At 36.9% G+C, this 19,115-nt stretch overlaps 1 protein-coding gene across 1 annotated transcript in view; it reads left to right on the plus strand.

Annotated features, from left to right (window-relative positions):
• Window positions 1–15,956, plus strand: part of RELN (reelin) — a 538,867-nt gene extending 522,911 nt beyond the window's left edge. The window contains exons 61-65 of the mRNA XM_011985112.1: window positions 1,504–1,723; window positions 3,937–4,134; window positions 4,774–4,872; window positions 9,351–9,356; window positions 14,839–15,956. Of these exons, the coding sequence (XP_011840502.1) occupies window positions 1,504–1,723; window positions 3,937–4,134; window positions 4,774–4,872; window positions 9,351–9,356; window positions 14,839–14,935 (620 nt within the window). The 3' untranslated portion in view covers window positions 14,936–15,956. The remainder of the gene's footprint in view (window positions 1–1,503; window positions 1,724–3,936; window positions 4,135–4,773; window positions 4,873–9,350; window positions 9,357–14,838) is intronic.
• Window positions 15,957–19,115: the final 3,159 nt, after the last annotated feature.

Genomic DNA, 19,115 nt, shown 5'->3' on the forward strand with positions numbered 1-19,115 from the left:
TGCTGGAATTACAGGCATGAGCCACTGTGCCCCGCCCATTACTATCTTATATGTGCTAAATATTGTTTTAGATGCTGGAATCCAACGAGTTAAAATATAGACTCTACTCTTAAGAATCATCAAGTATATATTAACCTGTATTTTCTGCTACAAATCATGCTAGGAAAAAAGAAATTAGATAGGCCTCTTATACCAGGGTGAGAGTTCCCTACTGAGACCCACCACTGGTAAACATTCAAGGCCCAGCCAGATGCTGTGGTATTTAAACAACAGTTTTACACAGCAAATACGGACATGAGCACTACATATTTCAGTTAACATTGACTCAAAGAAAATTGGATTTTTTTTCCAACAATATAAGCCAATAATTGCCAAAACAAAACATTTACTTCTGGGAGTCTGTATCTACTTAGTATTTTGCCATTCTTTTTTTTTTTTTTTTTTTACTGTAAGAACGTTCAATTATTTATTTATTTATTTATTTATACTGGATTTTGTTACGTTTCCTTTTTTTTCCCTAAGTTCTGGGATACATGAGCAGAATGTGCAGGTTTGATACATAGGTATACATGTGCCAGGATGGTTTGCTGCACCCACCAACCCATCACCTACATTAGGTATTTCTCCCAATGCTATCCTTCCCCTTGCCTCCTATCCCCCAACAGGCCCTGGTGTGTGATGTTCCCCTCCCTGTGTCCATGTGTTCTCATTGTTCAGCTCCCACCTATGAATGAGAACATGCGGTGTTTGGTTTTCTGTTCTTGTGTTAGTTTGCTGAGAATGATGATTTCCAGCTTCATCCATGTCCCTGCAAAGGACATGATCTCATCCTTTTTTATGGCTGTATAGTATTCCATGGTATATATGTGCCACATTTTTTTTACCCAGTCTAACACTGATGGGCATTTGGGTTGGTTCCAACTCTTTGCTGTTGTGAATAGTGCTGCAATAAACATACATGTGCATGTGTCTTTAGAGTAGAACGACTTATAATCCTTTGGGTGTATACCCAGTAATGGGATGGCTGGGTCAAATGGTATTTCTAGTTCTAGATCCTTGAGGAATCACCACACTGTCTTCCACAATGGTTGAACTAATTTACACTCCCACCAACAGTGTAAAATTTTTTCTATTTCTCCACATCCTCTCCAGCATCTGTTGTTTCCTGACTTTTTAATGATCACCATTCTAACTGGCATGAATCTCATTGTGGTTTTGATTTGCATTTCTCTAACGACCAGTGATGATTAGCTTTTTTTCATATGTTTGCTGGCCGCATAAATGTCGTCTTTTGAGAAGTATCTGTTCAGATCCTTCACCCACTTTTTGATGGGGTTGTTTGGTTTTTTTTTTTTTTTTTTTTTTGGTAAAGTTGTTTAAGTTCCTTGTATTTTGCTATTCTTACAACAACAACGACTTAAATCTGAACTTCAATACTTATTCTTAATCTTGAATAACTCTGGTTGGTCCAGTTAATTTCTGTGACTATTCCTTGTCCTCTAGGTGATGACTGCTCTGTTTTCAGTCACGACCTTCCTAGTTATATTAAAGATAATTTTGAGTCCGCAAGAGTCACCGAGGCAAACTGGGAGACCATTCAAGGTGGAGTCATAGGAAGTGGCTGTGGGCAGCTGGCCCCCTACGCCCATGGAGACTCACTGTACTTTAATGGCTGTCAGATCAGGCAAGCAGCTACCAAGCCTCTGGATCTCACTCGAGCAAGGTACCCAAACATCCATATTGTAGTCCAGACATAGAATTAATCAGTGAAAACCTATCATTTGAATTTGGGACAAGGAAGCATATATGTTTCACAACTCAGAATTATGCTTCACTTTATTAGAGAATTGCTTTGTATTTCTTCACTCACAGTGGCTGAGTGGTGGTAATGTAGGCATAAGCCCAGAAAAATTGCCAAATATTTTTTTTTAATGATTAGGTATAAACTACATAGATAATTTAATGTTGAGCACAGGCAAATATATAAATGTGTATGTGAAGTAAATTTGTAGCAATGCAAACATATGCCTATATTTAGCACACGTAAGTACAATAAATAGAAATGGAGGAGGGATGGATGAATGGATGAGATCTTTAAAATTTTATGTGCTATAGTTGCTGAGGGTTAATGCAGAGTAGAGTGGGCAGAGACCTTGCAAATGGACTAGGGAAGTGACTGACAAAGACATAAGGAGGACTGAATTTCCTTCCCTATCTGCCCTTCGCAGCTTTGGCTTCCTAATCCAGAGTAAACACAGCTTTTTGTCTATATAATTCAAGAAAAGATTCCAAGGCTTAAAAAAGGTTGCTAGATATTATTGTAGAGTATTTCTTGAATGCTGAAAAGTGTTCAGTAGCTATGAGAATATGTGTTTGATTAATGGGAAGATAGTTTACTTAAAACCTTTCACTTTGGAAAATATAATATTTAATATTAGTGTTGTATTTTCACAGGCAGAAAGGCAGGTTTGGGGGCCCTTAATATGATAAACAATGAAAATAAAATTAATTCCTGTATGGCAACCATGATATGATAAAAGTTGCATCTACCATCTTCTTTTTTTTTTTTTTTTTTTTTTTGCCTACCATAAAGAAATACTTAATCTAGAGATAACCTGGTGTTTTCTGTGACACTACCATATATAGCTGCAACTAGGTGCATAGTAATGGCACACTATGTTTTAAATTAGTTTATGCATTTATACGTTTCTAAATCTAGCTCTTTATTCCACCACCTACTTTAAATTAGGTACTCTGTTAATCATGAGGAATCTTATGAGGATTTATTTCCCATGCCTAAAAGCTCTATCTAGGCCAAGGATGACAATGAAAAGCAAAATGTCATGTTGAACAGAATAGCAGACATGGTTCAGAACCTGCACATCCTAACTCAGTTTTCCTTCAGCTCTAATCTCCAGACAGCCTTTCCTAAAATAGTCATAATTTATCCCCATCCAGATGTGTTCAGCTTGGAGTTATCTGTAAAAAGAATGCAGCATAAATATTGTGGTTGTATTCTATGTCCTCAGCTGTCTGTTTGGTCCATATTACCTTTCAGAGAAAAGAAGATGTTTTCAATGAAATACTCTAACAAGATTTCCAACATCATGAAAAGAGGGCACATCTTTGAAAGTCAAAAATACTTTCTTTGTATAGAAAGTCAGCCTGAGGTCTTCACATGTATAATATAGAAGACAATATGAATAAATTTTGTTACTAACAGTGATGTAGTCATAAGACTGGCTGCTTCACAGATGTGAGGGTGATCTGGCTGCGACATCTGTTGCTCCATTATCACCAGGGTTGATTCAGCTGATCTGGCTAGCTAGGCGGGTGTCCCCTTCCTCCCTCACCACTCCACATGCATCCCTCCCAAAGCTGCATGCTGGGTGAATAGGATGACCATCCCCAATAGAGGAGGACCAGTCTTTGGTGAAGGGTATACAAGTAACTGTGCTCCCTTGCTAGAACCTCCAAACAAGCTCTCAAGACTGGCTGCTTCTGGTTCTACTATATTATGAACTTGGAAATTGTGGACTTTAGAAACAAGAAAAGACTAAGGAAGTATAACTCCTTTAATACTTCCTGAATTTAAAGATGATTTCCCAGCCGGGCACAGTGGCTTACGCCTGTAATCCCGGCACTTTGGGAGGCCAAGGTGGGTGGATCGCCTGAGGTCAGGAGTTCGAGACCAGCCTGGCCAACATGTTGAAACCCCGTCTCCACTAAAAATACAAAAATTAGCCAGGCGTGGTGGTGCGCACCTGTTATCCCAGCTACTAGGGAGGCCGAGGCAAGAGACTCACTTGAACCCAGGAGGCAGAGGTTGCAGTGAGTCAAGATCACACCACTGCACTCCAGCCTGGGTGACAGCACAAGACTCCGTCTCAAAAAATAAATAAATAAAAATGAAGATGGTTTCCCTGTGTTTTTCAGCAAAATCATGTTTGTCTTGCAAATTGGGAGCACGTCGCAGACGGACAGCTGCAACAGTGACCTGAGTGGCCCCCACACTGTGGACAAGGCGGTGCTGCTGCAATACAGCGTCAACAACGGGATCACCTGGCACGTCATCGCCCAGCACCAGCCAAAGGACTTCACACAAGCTCAGAGAGTGTCTTACAATGTCCCCCTGTAAGTGGCTCAAATGGAAAGGCATGGTCTCATGCACAATCCCTTTGTGAATCCCTGGGAATCACAATGCCACAAAACTAGGTGGTGGCAGAACCAAGACTAACCCAGATCTCCAAAGTGGTGTTACTATTTTTGATGAGGACAAGAAAGGCACAAATTAAAACAAGGAATAGGGACAAGAGGAAATAGACAATAATAACTAAATGCAAGGGCAGTTTTTGCCTATTTCCCTTGCTTTAACTAGTTTTTCTAGTCTTAGAAAACATTTATTTTCTGCTGGCGTGCTAGTTTGAAATTTTACTGAGGTTAAGTAGTCATGTCAGTTTTGCTTTGCATTGTAAGCCCAGCTTCTAGCACAGTGTCTGTCACACAGAAAGCACTCCATGCTTGACTAAATATCTTTGGACATTAATGGAACAAGTGAAAGGAGGGAGAGAGATGGAAAAGTTTTACAAGTCCCTGAGTAGCCAATAAAATTTGATGCTGCTCAGAATACTATGACTTAAGCAAATCTGAATTCCATGCACAATTTTGTTGATTTAGATTAGCCTATTATAATATTTGACATCCAGAAGTCAAATACCAAAAAGTTCTGCTTCCTAATGTATAATCTCTTTGTCCCCTCTGTCTGTGACCCAGGGAGGCACGAATGAAAGGAGTCTTACTGCGCTGGTGGCAACCACGCCACAATGGAACAGGTCATGATCAGTGGGCTTTGGACCATGTAGAGGTCGTCCTGTGAGTATCTGATTCATGGCATCCCATGTCCATTTCAGAAAGGTCTGAAATTCCTTTGATATGGCATGCTCCTTAATTCAGTAAGAACCGTTTTTGATGAGAAGCCCCCACAGGAGCACTTTGGCTTACACTCTTTTGCAACTGCAAGCTATAGCTCAAGTCATCAGTGAAATAGCAAAGCCCCAAGTGAAATGTACCTTAGAAAACCTCCATAAGCACAATATTTATTTAAGGATTGACAATATTGGTTAAATTGGATAAAACAAAAGTCTCCAGGTAAATGAGAAACCATGTCTTAAGGCAGATCTGGGTTGCCTTATAAAATGAAATGACATCCTTGAAGAGGAAGGATCTGTAGTGGGCAGTGTCTGAAGTGTTACTAATTAATGTGCCCAATTACAGAAATTCTCCATTTAATGATGTGGGGGTTGCAACTAGAACAAAGAATTTGTGGTTTCAGATTCCTCCTGACCAATCCCAGCACCTAACAAGTTAAAGGTGTTTTTCCCTCTATATAATAAAGCTGTCACCACTCTCACCTGGCCGGGTTGACTGTTCACTCACAGAGAGATGACTTGCTTTTTCTCTAACGATCTAGTTCCTGTAGAACTGGAATGCTTATGTCTCGACGGGTTCGGACTGATGGCTCCAAATGGTTGGCAAGGAGAAGCGAATCTTCTCGGTAGATAGGTTCAAATGTTCATTCTGTTTACCAAATCCAAAATGAAATCAGTCCCTTGGCTGATTTCAGTCATTTTGCAAGCAAATTTAAGTGATTAATTGGTAGGAAAACTACCAGATTTGTTTTCGTTCAGTCATAGCCATGAGCTGAATTTTTCAGTCTTGAGCTAGCCCTCGTCTTAGTTTTCACTGAGGCACCTGCTTGCATGGCATCCATATCAACCCCCAAATCCAAGAGCAACCTGGTCCCCACACTAGCCTCCTGTGCGCGCTGCTGCTTTTGGACAACTTGCTGGGCTCTGCCTCCACAAGACAAAGTTGAAGTTTAAAGTAACAGTCCAGACTCATTTGAATCTAAATATGAGGCTGATGTTTTACTTAGATACTGATTTCCTCAGACTACGTTATTCCAGCAGAATAGCCTGGGTCCTGAAATGAATTTATGTACAGTAAGGTCATAGAGAGATGTCTACATAGACCAAAATCCAACTCTGGAACCATTTTGCCCTGGCTATTTGCCTTTCAGGACAGCACTTCTCAATCTGTTTGAATGTCAAAATCACTTGGGAAGCTTTTGAAAACATCAACGAATGTCCCAATGCCCAGGCCCATCCCTTTGGATGAGGCTTTAAATTGATCTGCAGTGGGAACTGGACATCATTCTTGTTTTAAAAGCAGCTCAGGTGATTCTAATAAACTGGTAGAGAATAAAATTAGAGTCAATAACCACTTCTTATCTTTCAAGCAGCTTGCCAATACAATTTGCATTAATGGGGCTCCCTGTGCCTGACAAAGCATTACCAACTCCTATAGAAACTTCAAAACCTGACAGTCCTCAAAAGACGGCAGGATACTAATCCTGCCCTTGAGTAAACACAATAATTTTTAACGTATCACACATTTAAGTAGATATTTTCATCCTGCCCAATCAATTGCACTCATCTATTTTGGATTTCAGAGACATATCATCACCAGTAATTTCCTCACTTGTACTAAGATTAAAAAGCAGGGGCGAGGGGTTCAGAGGTGCCAATATACCAGCCAGTGTAAAAGCAACCCCTTCACATATTGGAAACAGAACTCTATTCCTTGCTCCCTGTCAACCTGCTGCCTCAGAGGTTCTCAGCACCGGCAGAAAGCCTCAGCACACAGCACCCAAGGAATCTCCCAGGTCACCTGGTGTTGGAATTAATGCTTATAAGCAACTACCAGCATCAAGCTCCGTATTTTAAACACTTTGAAGAATTTGTCATCTACCAGGCTCATATCCTTATAAGTCTGTTCTTATCCTGCATTATTATCTCAAACTCTCAGAGCACTAAAACATTTTGAATGAGACAAGCGCATTGTTACATTTGCATGGTGTTGTATGCTTTGAATTTTATTCCAAGTCTTCTTTCAGGAATAACTTAAAAATTATAACTTTATATATACCACCACATGCTTTTATGTATATATAATTGCAAAAGCAAATGCAGTCTCTTTAATGACATTTCAAAAATTTGTTAAAGGAATTCCTTTATTTTCCTGCTTTTTGAAGAAAAGAAATATCTCACAAAGCCGAGTTCAATAAATGAGTTGTTTCAAAAAATGTATAATAAGATGTTATATTTCCAGAACTATGTTTTTGATGTTTTGCTCTGATCTTATAGTTTAACATTTCTATATCACTCTACCCTTTCAAAGCACTTCTTTTCAAAAGAGCCACAAACAGTTTTAAGGCATTCATTAATATGCAATTAGTAGCTCTACAAAATAATTACTTCAATTCATTCATTTATGTGATGAGCTCAAAATAAACAAGTTCCAGATAATTCAAAAACTTAAATATAATAGTTTTCCAGAGTGTCTTTCAATCACATGAGGCACAAAGAAGCTAGAGCCAAGGTTCATGTCATGATCACAAATATTCCTAATTATAACTTTGCTCCAAAGGATGTATATTTAGAAATAGGTGGAATACTTCCATAAACCCCTACTAACTGAAAGCTTTCTCTTAATTAACTGCACTTTTGTATCAGAACACTTGATTATTTGAACTAGCAATGTTAACTCCTCAAGCATGGCGGGGAGAGGAGCAGACTGAGGCTTGTATCTTAAGAGATACAAACCCTACCTAACTGTATGTTACAAACAGGGCTACTGATATGTTTTTGCAACTAATGGTTGGGGCATACATTTCACTTAGGAATTTTTAGAAATGTACTTCTTTTTTTAAGAGAAGGTTGGCTTTAATCTAACTTTATTACCATAGTTTCGCTTTTGTGCATGTGCACCAAGGACACATGCTAAAAACCCCTAGAAAGAAAAATTATGGTGATGCATGGTATCTTATATTGAGTTTAACCTCAGTACTGCCCATATTAACCAAGAAAACACAAGTTTAATGAGAACAAATTTAGCACTTTCAACAATATTTCAGGATTTAAGAGTGTATCCTAAATGAACAAGATTTGTAATATCTTTTTAATTAAATGGTTTAATTCTAAAATACTACATGTAGAAGGATTTGAGTTTCATAAATATGGACATACAGAATGACAAGCCCCACACCAAAAAGATGAAGACCTCCCTTTTAGCATTTAACAAGCAGTCTCTTATGCTTGTTTGAGAGTGTAATCTTCCCACTCTCATATTTTCCAATAAAATCTGCACATGAAAAGCATTTCATGATGATTAGCCCCTGCTAATCTGCCGTGTAACAGAAGAACCGAATTGACAGATAATATTTTTCCAGCCTCACTAGCTTACAAAAAGTCCTCATTCCATAAAGTCTGAATGATGTGGCATAACACGATCATTGACAATCAAGTGTCAGAAAAATAATTTCTCTGAATTCATTAGCTAGCATAGAATATTTATTTTTCAGTATATGTTTATGAATACATTGGGCAGATCCCTCACAAGATCCATGCTGGTGAGGTTCTTCTTAGGATAAAAGAGAATTTGTTGTCTTAACCATTTTTGTTGGGCACTCATACTTCTATCCTAAGAATCTCCCTCACCCAACTCGCATTTCATTCACACATCACATTTCCTGCGTACGTGTCTAAGTCACACCTGTCATGTGTATAATGAAGTGGGCCAATTTTTGCATGTGTACCTTGAAAGCAAACTGCTCAGTAAAAAGCCTTCGTGAATGAATTGACTAAAAAGTGAATTATTACCACATTTACGGAGAACTGCAAACCTTATGTTGCTAACTATAGTCTTAAAAGCATTTATCAGTTTTTAAAATGAGTTCCATCGTGACCATCCCCTCATGCTCTTCATTATCAAGATACTGTCACATTTTTGGCACAAATGATTTATGGAGATGAGCATATTACATTTGTTGCAAAGCATATTTGTCCTTTATTAAATTTGATTGTGTTATCTGACATAGAAGACTTCTGTATTTTTTAAAGTCCATTCCTTAATATATTCAGGAATTAGTATTTCCTACAATGTAAAATAATTGAAAATCAGATAATAAAATTAGTAGTTATTAAGCTATTAATATTTATAATTTATATGCAACATTTATGCCAAATGTAGTACTACAGCTACATGTATCTTAACATATGGTTATGAGCAAATATTGCATGTTGCATTACATAGAAAAGTATATGTATATATTGGGTATAGAAGAATAAGAAATAACTTCTTTAATTTTTATTTTCAAAAGAGATGAAAAATCCTATATTGCGTCTAAACCTGATCAGACTTTTATGACTAATCACAGTGCTGCATGCATTGAAAGGCATTTTTTAACTTGTGTTATATTTCATTATTTGCTGTCATTGGTTTTCCACTAGAGTAAGGTAAGTCCTCCTTACTAAATCTGGGGAACTGTTTACTAATAAATAGTTTCATCAGTGTCACCAAACTTAACTGAGAAGTTTTGTAAAACACCTTTGCAACTAAAAAAAAAAAAAAAAAAAAAAACTATGAAAACAGTAATAAATGATACTGGTACATACTGGAACATTCGAAACTTATATCCATGTAAATTCAGAGCCAGTCAAATTGAGATAAGTCCCTAATATATACAATATTGGGCACAACAGCATAGACCAGAGTGCTAGTCAGCATTTTGTCATTGGGCAACAGATTTGACCTAGATTCTCCTCTGTGCTTGACACTGTATTGGGTGCCTCTGAAGTACTCACAGTTGACAAATTTGTTATGAGGGACGGGGAAAATAGAAATGTGTGCAAAAGATTTAGGGACTCTGATTACATGTAATGTCTTTTGAAAGACCTACTATGTTGAAGATGCATGAGGGTCCCTTGACTTACCAATTCTCCTCTAAGTTATTAACTGAATTGGCAGATGGAGTAGATGTGTTCATAATACTTACGAGTTCTAGATCTTGTCCTTAGGTAAGATTGGCCACTTTTAATATATACTTATATTTGTCCTCTGAGATACTTTAAAACTTAAGAAGGCAAAATGGTTATAATTTATTGAACATCTATATATAGTGCTAGAAGTTTTCATTTCATCCTTACAGCTCCTGAGGTGCACATGATTTGATATTATTCTCATCCCCATTTAGCAGAGAAAAGAAATATGAAATCTTCCATATGTGTGAGATATTTGTGCCTGCACTTACTTGTGTGTAGCCTTCCTGAAAATGCATGGCCTTTAAGTCAAATGTGTGGCATCCTCTATGCAGGCAAGTTTCAGTGATAGTTTGAATGGCAGCTTCCCATCTAACACTCACCAATATTTCTAAGATATGTTGAATAGTCCACTGGATTCTTATGTCTGCATTCATATAAATCATTATTCTACCACGTTTTGATAAATTACTGACAAGTAGAAATGACTATATTTCTATGAGCTCAAGTTAGTATCAATTCTCTATCTCCTCCATTTCCTTTAGAATCTATTAAAAAATCAATTGAATTGTTTTCATAATAATAAATGAGCTAAGATTGTGTCTCCTTTGAAGAGTAACAGTTCAAAAGAGCACAGAGTCACTATTTACTCAAAGATCTTGCAATGGCCATATTTCCTATGCAGAAACAAGGAAACACTTTATAATTCTTTATGCCATCTAAGTCCCTAAACTCCCTTGGCAATAAAGGAAATTTACATTATCATTTCCAAGAAGCCTTTGTTGTTCATTCTCCCTTCTTTCAATGACTTATTCATAATGGGAGAATTTAAACATGGACCTAGTTCTATCCACAACCAAAGCAAATTGATATGTCAAGTGGCATAGCTGATGTGCCTTGGGATGAACATTACCTCTTTTTATTGAACTGAAAATAAAGGTTACTTTCTCTGGTAATTGCAGTGAATAAATAAATCTTTAAAAGTTCATTGCACTTATTTCAGTTATAAGGTTATCTATAGCTGTACATCTAAATGTATCAAAAACAAAAAATAGGCTCACAGATATACTGCACACCAAAAAATGAGTAAATATAAGATAAACTTGTTAAAAATTCCCCTAATGTCCAATGCTGTTAGACATTTTAGAAGATACAATAACTGTGTGGGAACCATGTCAATTTATTAAGTGGTCTTAGAGGCAGACAGCATTTTGGTATAGCTTGCCACAGTGCTTGATTTTGAAAGGCTCATAAACTGGAAATATCCACTTCATTACATTTTTATATTGACTCAACTGACTCAAAAGATTTTTATATTTCACATACCAAACTACCAGCTAGTTTCCAGGATGCTTTGATAGTGTGTTTTTTTGGTTTTTTTGTTTGTTTTTTGAGACGGAGTCTTGCCATGTTGCCCCAGGCTGGAGTGCAGTGGCGCGGTCTCAGCTCACTGCAACCTCTTCCTCCCAGGTTCAAGCAATTCTCCTGCCTCAGCCTCCCAAATATCTGGGACTACAGAGGCGTGCCACAACACCCAGCTAATTTTTTGTATTTTTAGTAGAGATGGGGTTTCACTGTGTTAGCTGGATGGTCTTGATCTCCTGACCTCGTGATCCACCTGCCTCAGTCTCCCAAAGTGCTGGGATTACAGGCATGAGTCACTGCACCCCGCCACCATTTTTAATATGACTGTATAAACACTAGGCATCTATAGCAAGTCCATTACTATATGTATATCAACATTCTCAGGGATCCAAAGATATGATACTGATGCATAAACTTATTCAGAATTAAAGAGCACCCAGGCCAGGCACAGTGGCCATGCTTGTAATCCCAGCACTTAGGGAGGCGGAGGAAACAGAATCACTTGAGGCCAGGAGTTCGAGACCAGCCTGGCTAACATAGCAAGACCCTACCTCTACCAAAAAAAAATATTAAAAAAATAAGAAATACATTTAAAATCTTAAGAAAAAATATTATTAAAAAAAGAATATCCAGTGACTCAAAATGTCCCCTAAATTGGTTGTAAGCTTCCACCTGGGAGTAGTTTTTAGGGCACTAAAGATCTGCAACCTGCTACTATTTTCTCACCTACAAAGACAGAGACTTTCAATCAGCTCCATAATAAGTAATTATATGGAGACGTTGCTTTAAAGCTGTTAAGTAAGCACATCAAGTTTTGTTAAAACTAAATGTTATTTTGTTCCCATATATTAAGATAACTATCATGTCAATCTAGGTTGCATTGAGATAACAAAATATCTTCAGTGTTCTAAGTTTATCTTTTTTTGTTGTAAAATATTTTAACTATTTTAAATTCTCTTTGAGTACCTTATATCTTTAAACGTGTTTTAACAGAATGTTCATTGCTTTAACTTTGCAATTATTCCTTATAGTTAAAGAGTAATGATTTACCACAGGAATCCAATCAGTAAGTCACCATAAGTTCAACAAACATGCCTTGACCACACACGCATGAGTCAGGCAGGAGGCTCAGTGCTATGGTGCGGGGGTGGGGGGAGTTGGGGAACTGGCCCCCATACCAACAAAAGTTTAGTTGTGGGGAGCCAAGATATGAATACAAACTCCTTCAAAGCAGGATATGAGCACTCTGAGAGTTCAAAGTAGAAAAAAAAAGTTCACTTATGGAGGGAGTAAACAATAAAGAAAATGTAATACTTGAACACGTGGAATCTAGGAAGTGATGTTGACAGCTGGCCAATGAGGCGGGTAGAAAGGACTCAAGGCATTTGAGTAGAGCTGTTTGTATAGGAATGTAGAAAAAGAAAGGGCAGAATAAGATTAAGCATGAAGAGGACTTGAAATGTCTGTTTAAGTTGGCTTAGCTGTTGCTCCATAGATAAGAGGATTCTGCATGGTTTTGGGCAAAGTGAGGCCAGTGTTTCATGAAAAGTTTACTGAATCTGGTGGTGTGCAAAATCAGTTGCATGTATTAGTGTAGGAAGGTATACATGCACATGTATACAATTATGCATTCAGTTATACTTTCTTAGTATTTCAGGGGTTTCCTTTCAGTGGAGTTTTTTTTTCCTTCATAAAAGGAAAAAAATTAAGTTAAGGAGGCTAGTTCGAGGGGCCACTATAATAGCTCGGGAAAAGAACTATAAGGTGACCGAGGATGCTGGCAGTAAGACAGCAAGTGCCAGTCCCAAGATTTTGTGAATAAAGGAGCAACAGGATAATTTTTCTTGACACTTGATTAGTTCAGTACCTTAATTCCTTGGGGTTTTTTTTTTTTTTTTTTTTTGGTAACTCAATTTTACACAGGCAGCAGTTAGTACTTATAGCAGCTAATAAATGGATAAATTTGTGTCATTCAACTATGACACTGAAACTGATCAACTTAGTTGATACATGTAGTATTGTCACATGGAGGGGATAGGAGGGGGAGGACAGAAAATCTGCATAAAGACAAAACTTGATTTTTTTAAATATTTTTCTCTACAATGTCTTCAGGATATATTCTGTTTCCATTTTATTGTTTCTAGCATTTTTATATTATTGAAATCTAGGAGGGGATGTTATTAGTACCTTTATTTTATAAAATATGTATCAATTTGACATCTATCAGTATTTTAGCACAGATGCTATTGCCTTTTGATTATACATATTTGATGAAATTCAATTTATGTCTTTTCCTTTGAAATGTTTTATTATAAATTTTCTTTTCTAGTGATCAAACTATAAAAGTATCTTGTTTTAAAGTTTATATTTTACAAGTGCTAGTATAATATACCTAAGTATAATATCTAGCATACTAGGTAAAACATTTTACACCTTACCAGCATATTGATGATTGATAATGCAGATTATACTGCTCAGGACCAAATTACCCTTTCCCTCTCTCTTACCCTAACTCAAGTTCATGTCATATCGATCTTTATGTTGGAATCACATCACATGACATTATATGCATTTTATGTTTTCATGGAATTAGGAAGAAAAGGCTTTGGGACCATGAGGAAACTCAGTGAATTTGGAAAATACTGATAGGCTCACTCTCATAAACCACATATTGATGCCACATATGGATATATTGTCACTCAGGTCAGAGTGTGAGAATATGATCATTTCAGTGATGTTATAGCTCACGATCCTTTTTAAAGGACCATGCCAAAACATTAACAGCTATCACTACTAGTATTGTACAGTTTCCTACAGGATCCTGAAATCCATCTTCAGTATTTTTATCAGCTTCACACACAGCATGTATGTATAAATGTATGTATGCACATATGTGGGGGGATACATACATACATATTTACAATTATATGTTTGGTTACACTTTCTGAGTATTTTATGACCTCTTCTCAGTGGAGTGTCTCTTTCCTGAGGCCATGTTTATAAAATATAACCCAGATGCTTATGGTTTGAGGAAGACAAGAGAATCCAACATTCTGAGAAAAACTGACCTCCTTATTTTGTTCCATGAGACTGCATGAACTAGGAGGTCAAGCTGATCCAGCTAACAGTGTTTCTGTTTGTTTGTTTTTTAAGCTTTAAATGAGAATGTTTGCTAAAGGAACCAGATTATTTTTCCTCCTTGTTAAAGATATATTTAAATAAGGCAATGGGTATAGTGCACACTTCTCAAATGAAATGTACCCAAGTAAGTATTTTCAGGAAGCATTCAAGAATAAAATAAAATTCAAAACAGTTTTAGTTTGCTATGAATCAAGAGAATTTGGCATATTGTCTGGTTCAGAGCTCACTCATGAAAAGACAGGGATTTCTTCAAGGCCAGAGGCAGTGAGCATAGGTCCCAGCCTTCAGTTCCTCTGACCCTGGGTGGTCATGTGAGCTTGACCTATTAACCCTGAACATTTTCAAATAAATATCAGAGTAACTTAGGACCTAGAATAGATTGCACGTTCAATGATGGGACTTACATGCTCTTTCTCCTTTCCCTCCCTGCCTCTATCCTGTTTGATTTTAACAGCACTCGCAAACAAAATTACATGATGAATTTTTCACGACAACATGGGCTCAGGCACTTCTACAACAGAAGACGAAGGTCACTTAGGCGATACCCATGAAGAATCAAAAAGTTTATTTTTTTTCTTCCAACATGTGATGTGTTGCTCTCCATTCTTTTACATCTCGCACTGCATCTGATATCAGGAAATATCCGTGAAGGACTTGGTGATTACCTGAAAGCCCTTCTCAAGACCGAGTGTACACCACTTTCCCACACTGTGAACTAATGACAAGTGACTTATTTGCTCATAAGTAAATGTCTTCATGTTAATGTGTCCGTGAAAGTTGTGATCTGTCATAATATCGGTTACAGTGGCAGTATTGACAATAAGAAACACTTTAACAGAAAAAAAAAGTTTAAGCACAAAAAAATTAAGAGATTTTATGTTTAAAATGGCATTTAGCACAGTATTTAACATTCTTGGTCACAAAGCTATTTAAGTGGACTGTATTTCAGCTATGTCTCATGTTTTATATGATTAAATTATCATTGTTTGTCCTTTATGTATTCTATTCTACAATATAACACATTGAAACTGTATTTACTTGTTATGTTGTAATATTTTGCTGCTGAATTTGGGGCTACTTATATTCTGCAGAAAATTAATTAAAATGCCTATTCAAGAAGATAGTGGTAAAGATATTGTATCTCCTTTAATATACTCCTTAAAAATGTATGTTGGTTTAGCGTTGTTTTGTGGATAAGAAAAATGCTTGACCCTGAAATATTTTCTACTTTAAATTGTGGACGAAGACCCTATCTCCCACAAATAAGTTCCCATTTCCTTGCCTAAAGATTTTTTTTAAGTGTTCTGTGGCTGATTTACTAACAGTAACTGCCATTTTGTGTCTGTGATGACAGAGTGATTTGTAAAACAGTGGTTGTTTTTTCATTGTGTTTTCTTCGTGGATTGTTTTTTCTGCGGGTCATATTCATGCCTTCTGATGAAGTTGTACCAACACCAGCAACATTATAATGGCCCTGTAGCTCTGAACGCTATTTGTGTAACTGAAAGGTTGCACTCTAGGGAGAACCAAGCTAAAAGCCCATGCTTAAATAAAAATTATGTCCAAAAGCCACTGAAGTTCATTGGTCTTCATTCATTTTCAATTAAATTTTATGTAAGATTTGTAAGCCTGGTCAGTTTGGAAATTATGATGTCAAATATTTGCACCAGTTTTTTGTTTCATCATTGATAATAGCAATTATGAAGCCACACTTTCAATTTAGCCATTTTTCTCTTATTCACCTTTTTCTGCTAATTACTCTGTAATTACGCTAAGAAAAGTCAATAGATAATTCCAATAGTGACTTCACTCCTGAGAATTTTGTTACTGCTAACGCTTGTCTGATCATAAGCACTCATGTGTTCATTGGGTAAATATTTATTGAGTGTTTGCTATGGTCCAGGCACTGTGCTAAGTGTTGAGGATAAAATGGTCATTGAAACATTTTCCCTTCTTGATTTTAACATCTACAAAATAAAAAGTATGTTAATATCATTGATTTTTTTTTTTTACTTTCAATAGGAGGAAAAAATAAGAAAAAACTGTTAAAACTAGAGTTTTCAGCAATGACAAACTTTCTCAATACTTTTGACCCCTCTAATGCTAAGCCTAAATACTCCTACAGTGAATGAATTAATATTTTAAAGAACAAATACACCCACTGGAGAACAGCACCTTTTAAAACACTTAAATGTGAAAGAAATAACTGATTTCAGAAGATTCGTCCTACCATGGCCCACTTTAGTCATTTTATGTATGCAATCCTTCATCAAATATCTATTAAGGGATACCATGTGCCAAGCACAGGCAAGGGCACTAGAGATGGATTAGTGAACAAAAGGAGACACCATCGCTGCACTAAGGAAAGTCACAGTAGAGGAGGAAGGTATTTACTAATAATCACACAAATAAACGGATAACTGGGTAAATACCTCATTAAGCACTAAATATTCTTTAGATAAGCGTCTGTTAAACATCTACTATACTAATGTACATTATTTGGGAATGAAACATGGTTCTCTTTCTCAATGTATAGTCTAGACCGAAACTCAGAAATACCAACTAATACATACAATACTAAGAAGAAGGTGCTGCCATAGACATGTATTTTGGGTCTAATGGGCACAAGTAAACATCCAGACTGGGCAACATAATGACACCCTGTCTCTACAAAAAAAAAAAAAAAAACTGAAAATTAGCTGGGCGCGGTGGCATGCACTGTAGTCCTAGGTACTCAGGAGGCTGAGGTGGGAGGATCTGGCCTCAACCAAGCCCAGAAGGTAGAGGATGCAGTAAGCTGTGATCACACCACTGCACTCCAGCCTGGGCGAGAGAGCAAGATCCTGTCCCAAAGAAAAGTAAAAAATAAAAAATTTGCAAGTGATATCATACTTAGTTGTGAAAAACTGGATGCTTTCTTTCTAAATTGAAGAACAAAACAAGGTATTTCCTTTTACCACTTCTATTCAACATTGTACTAAAGAGTCTAGCCAGAGCAATAAGGTTAGAAAAAGAAAAAGCATCCAGATTCAAAAGTAACACGTCAAACTCTTTATTGGAAAACAACATGATTATGTGCATAGAAAAGCCCACAGAATCTATGAAAAACTACTGGAACTAATAATTGGGCTTTCTAAGATTACAGGATACAGAATTAATATACAAAGATCAATTGTTCTTCATTGTTGATGGGAATGTAAATTAGTAAAGCCATTACAAAAAATGGTATAAAAGTTCCTCAAAAAACTAAAAATAGTACTATCATATGACCAAGAATATCACTTCTAGGTATATATCGAAAGGAACTAAAAGCAGTAGGTCAAAGGGATATCTGCACTCCCATGTTCATTGTAGCACTATTCACTCAATAGCCAAGAGATGGAATCAACCTAAGCGTCCATCAATGGATGAATGGATAAAGAAAACGTGGGCCTGGGCGCGGTGGCTCATTCCTGTAATCCCAGTACTTTGGAGGCCTAGGCGGGCAGATCGCTTGAGGCCAAGAGTTCGAGACCAGCCTGGTCAACATAGTGAAACCTTGTCTCTACTAAAACTACAAAAATTTGCCAGGCATGATGGCGTGGGCCTGTGATCCCACCTACTCATGAGGCTGAGGTGCAAGAATCACTCGAATCCAGGAGGTGGAGGTTGCCTTGAACCAAGATGGCACCACTACACTCCAGCCTAAGTGACAGAGCTAGCCTCTGTTCCCCGCCTCCCTCCCCCCAAAAAAAGAAAATGTGGTATGTATACACAATTGAATACTATTTAACCTTAAAAACGAAGGAAATCCTGCCACTTGTGACAGCTTTTGGATGAATCTAGAGAACATTATGCTAAGTGAAATAAGCCAGGCACAGAAAGACAAACATTGCACGATCTCACTTATATGTGAAACCTAATAAAGCTGAACTCCTACAAGTCGAAAGTAGATCAATGGTTACTAAAGGCTGGGGCTGGGTACGGGGTGGGGAGGGAGGGAATGCAGAGTTGTTCCCTGTTACATTATTATGTAATCATTATATTAACAATTTTTGTGAGATGTGTAAATGCCTACCACTGTAAGTAAATGCCTACCTTTTCTCTTTCCAAAGGATACAAAATTTCAAATAGACAAGAAGAATAAGTTTTGAGATCTGTTACACAGCAAAGTGACTATAGTCAATAATTATTGTATATTTCAAAACAATTAACAGTAAATTTCCAATGTCTTACTATGAAAAATGATAGTTGAGGTGAAGGATATGTTAATTAGCTTGATTTAATCCTGCCACATTGTATACATATATCAAAACACTGTACCCCATAAATGTGTACAACTATGATTTGTCAAAAGATCAATTGCAACTTTGTGCAATGGCAGTATCATAGCCAGTGGGATTTATCCAAAGCACAATTATTGCTAGTTGAAAAGATCATTGTATTTCTATATACTAGCAATGAACAAATGTTTTTTTAAAACTCTTCTTAAACATTGATTAATTTATATTAAGTGTGAGCCAAAGTAATAGCATAAGTGATTAATAATTAAAATGACAAACCAGGAATGGTGGCTCACACCTATATCATAGCACTTTAGGAGGCTGAGACAGGAAGATAGCTTGAGCCCAAGAGTTTGAGACCAACCTGGGCAACATAGGATTCAAACTGCTCACCTACAAAATATAGTAATAAAGACAAAAAGTAACTATGCATGTATGTATTGTTCAGAAAAAAAAATCAGCTGTTATT

The sequence above is a fragment of the Mandrillus leucophaeus genome, unplaced genomic scaffold (assembly GCF_000951045.1).
Source record: "Mandrillus leucophaeus isolate KB7577 unplaced genomic scaffold, Mleu.le_1.0 Scaffold1068, whole genome shotgun sequence".
In the NCBI taxonomy this organism is placed as follows: Eukaryota; Metazoa; Chordata; class Mammalia; order Primates; family Cercopithecidae; genus Mandrillus; species Mandrillus leucophaeus.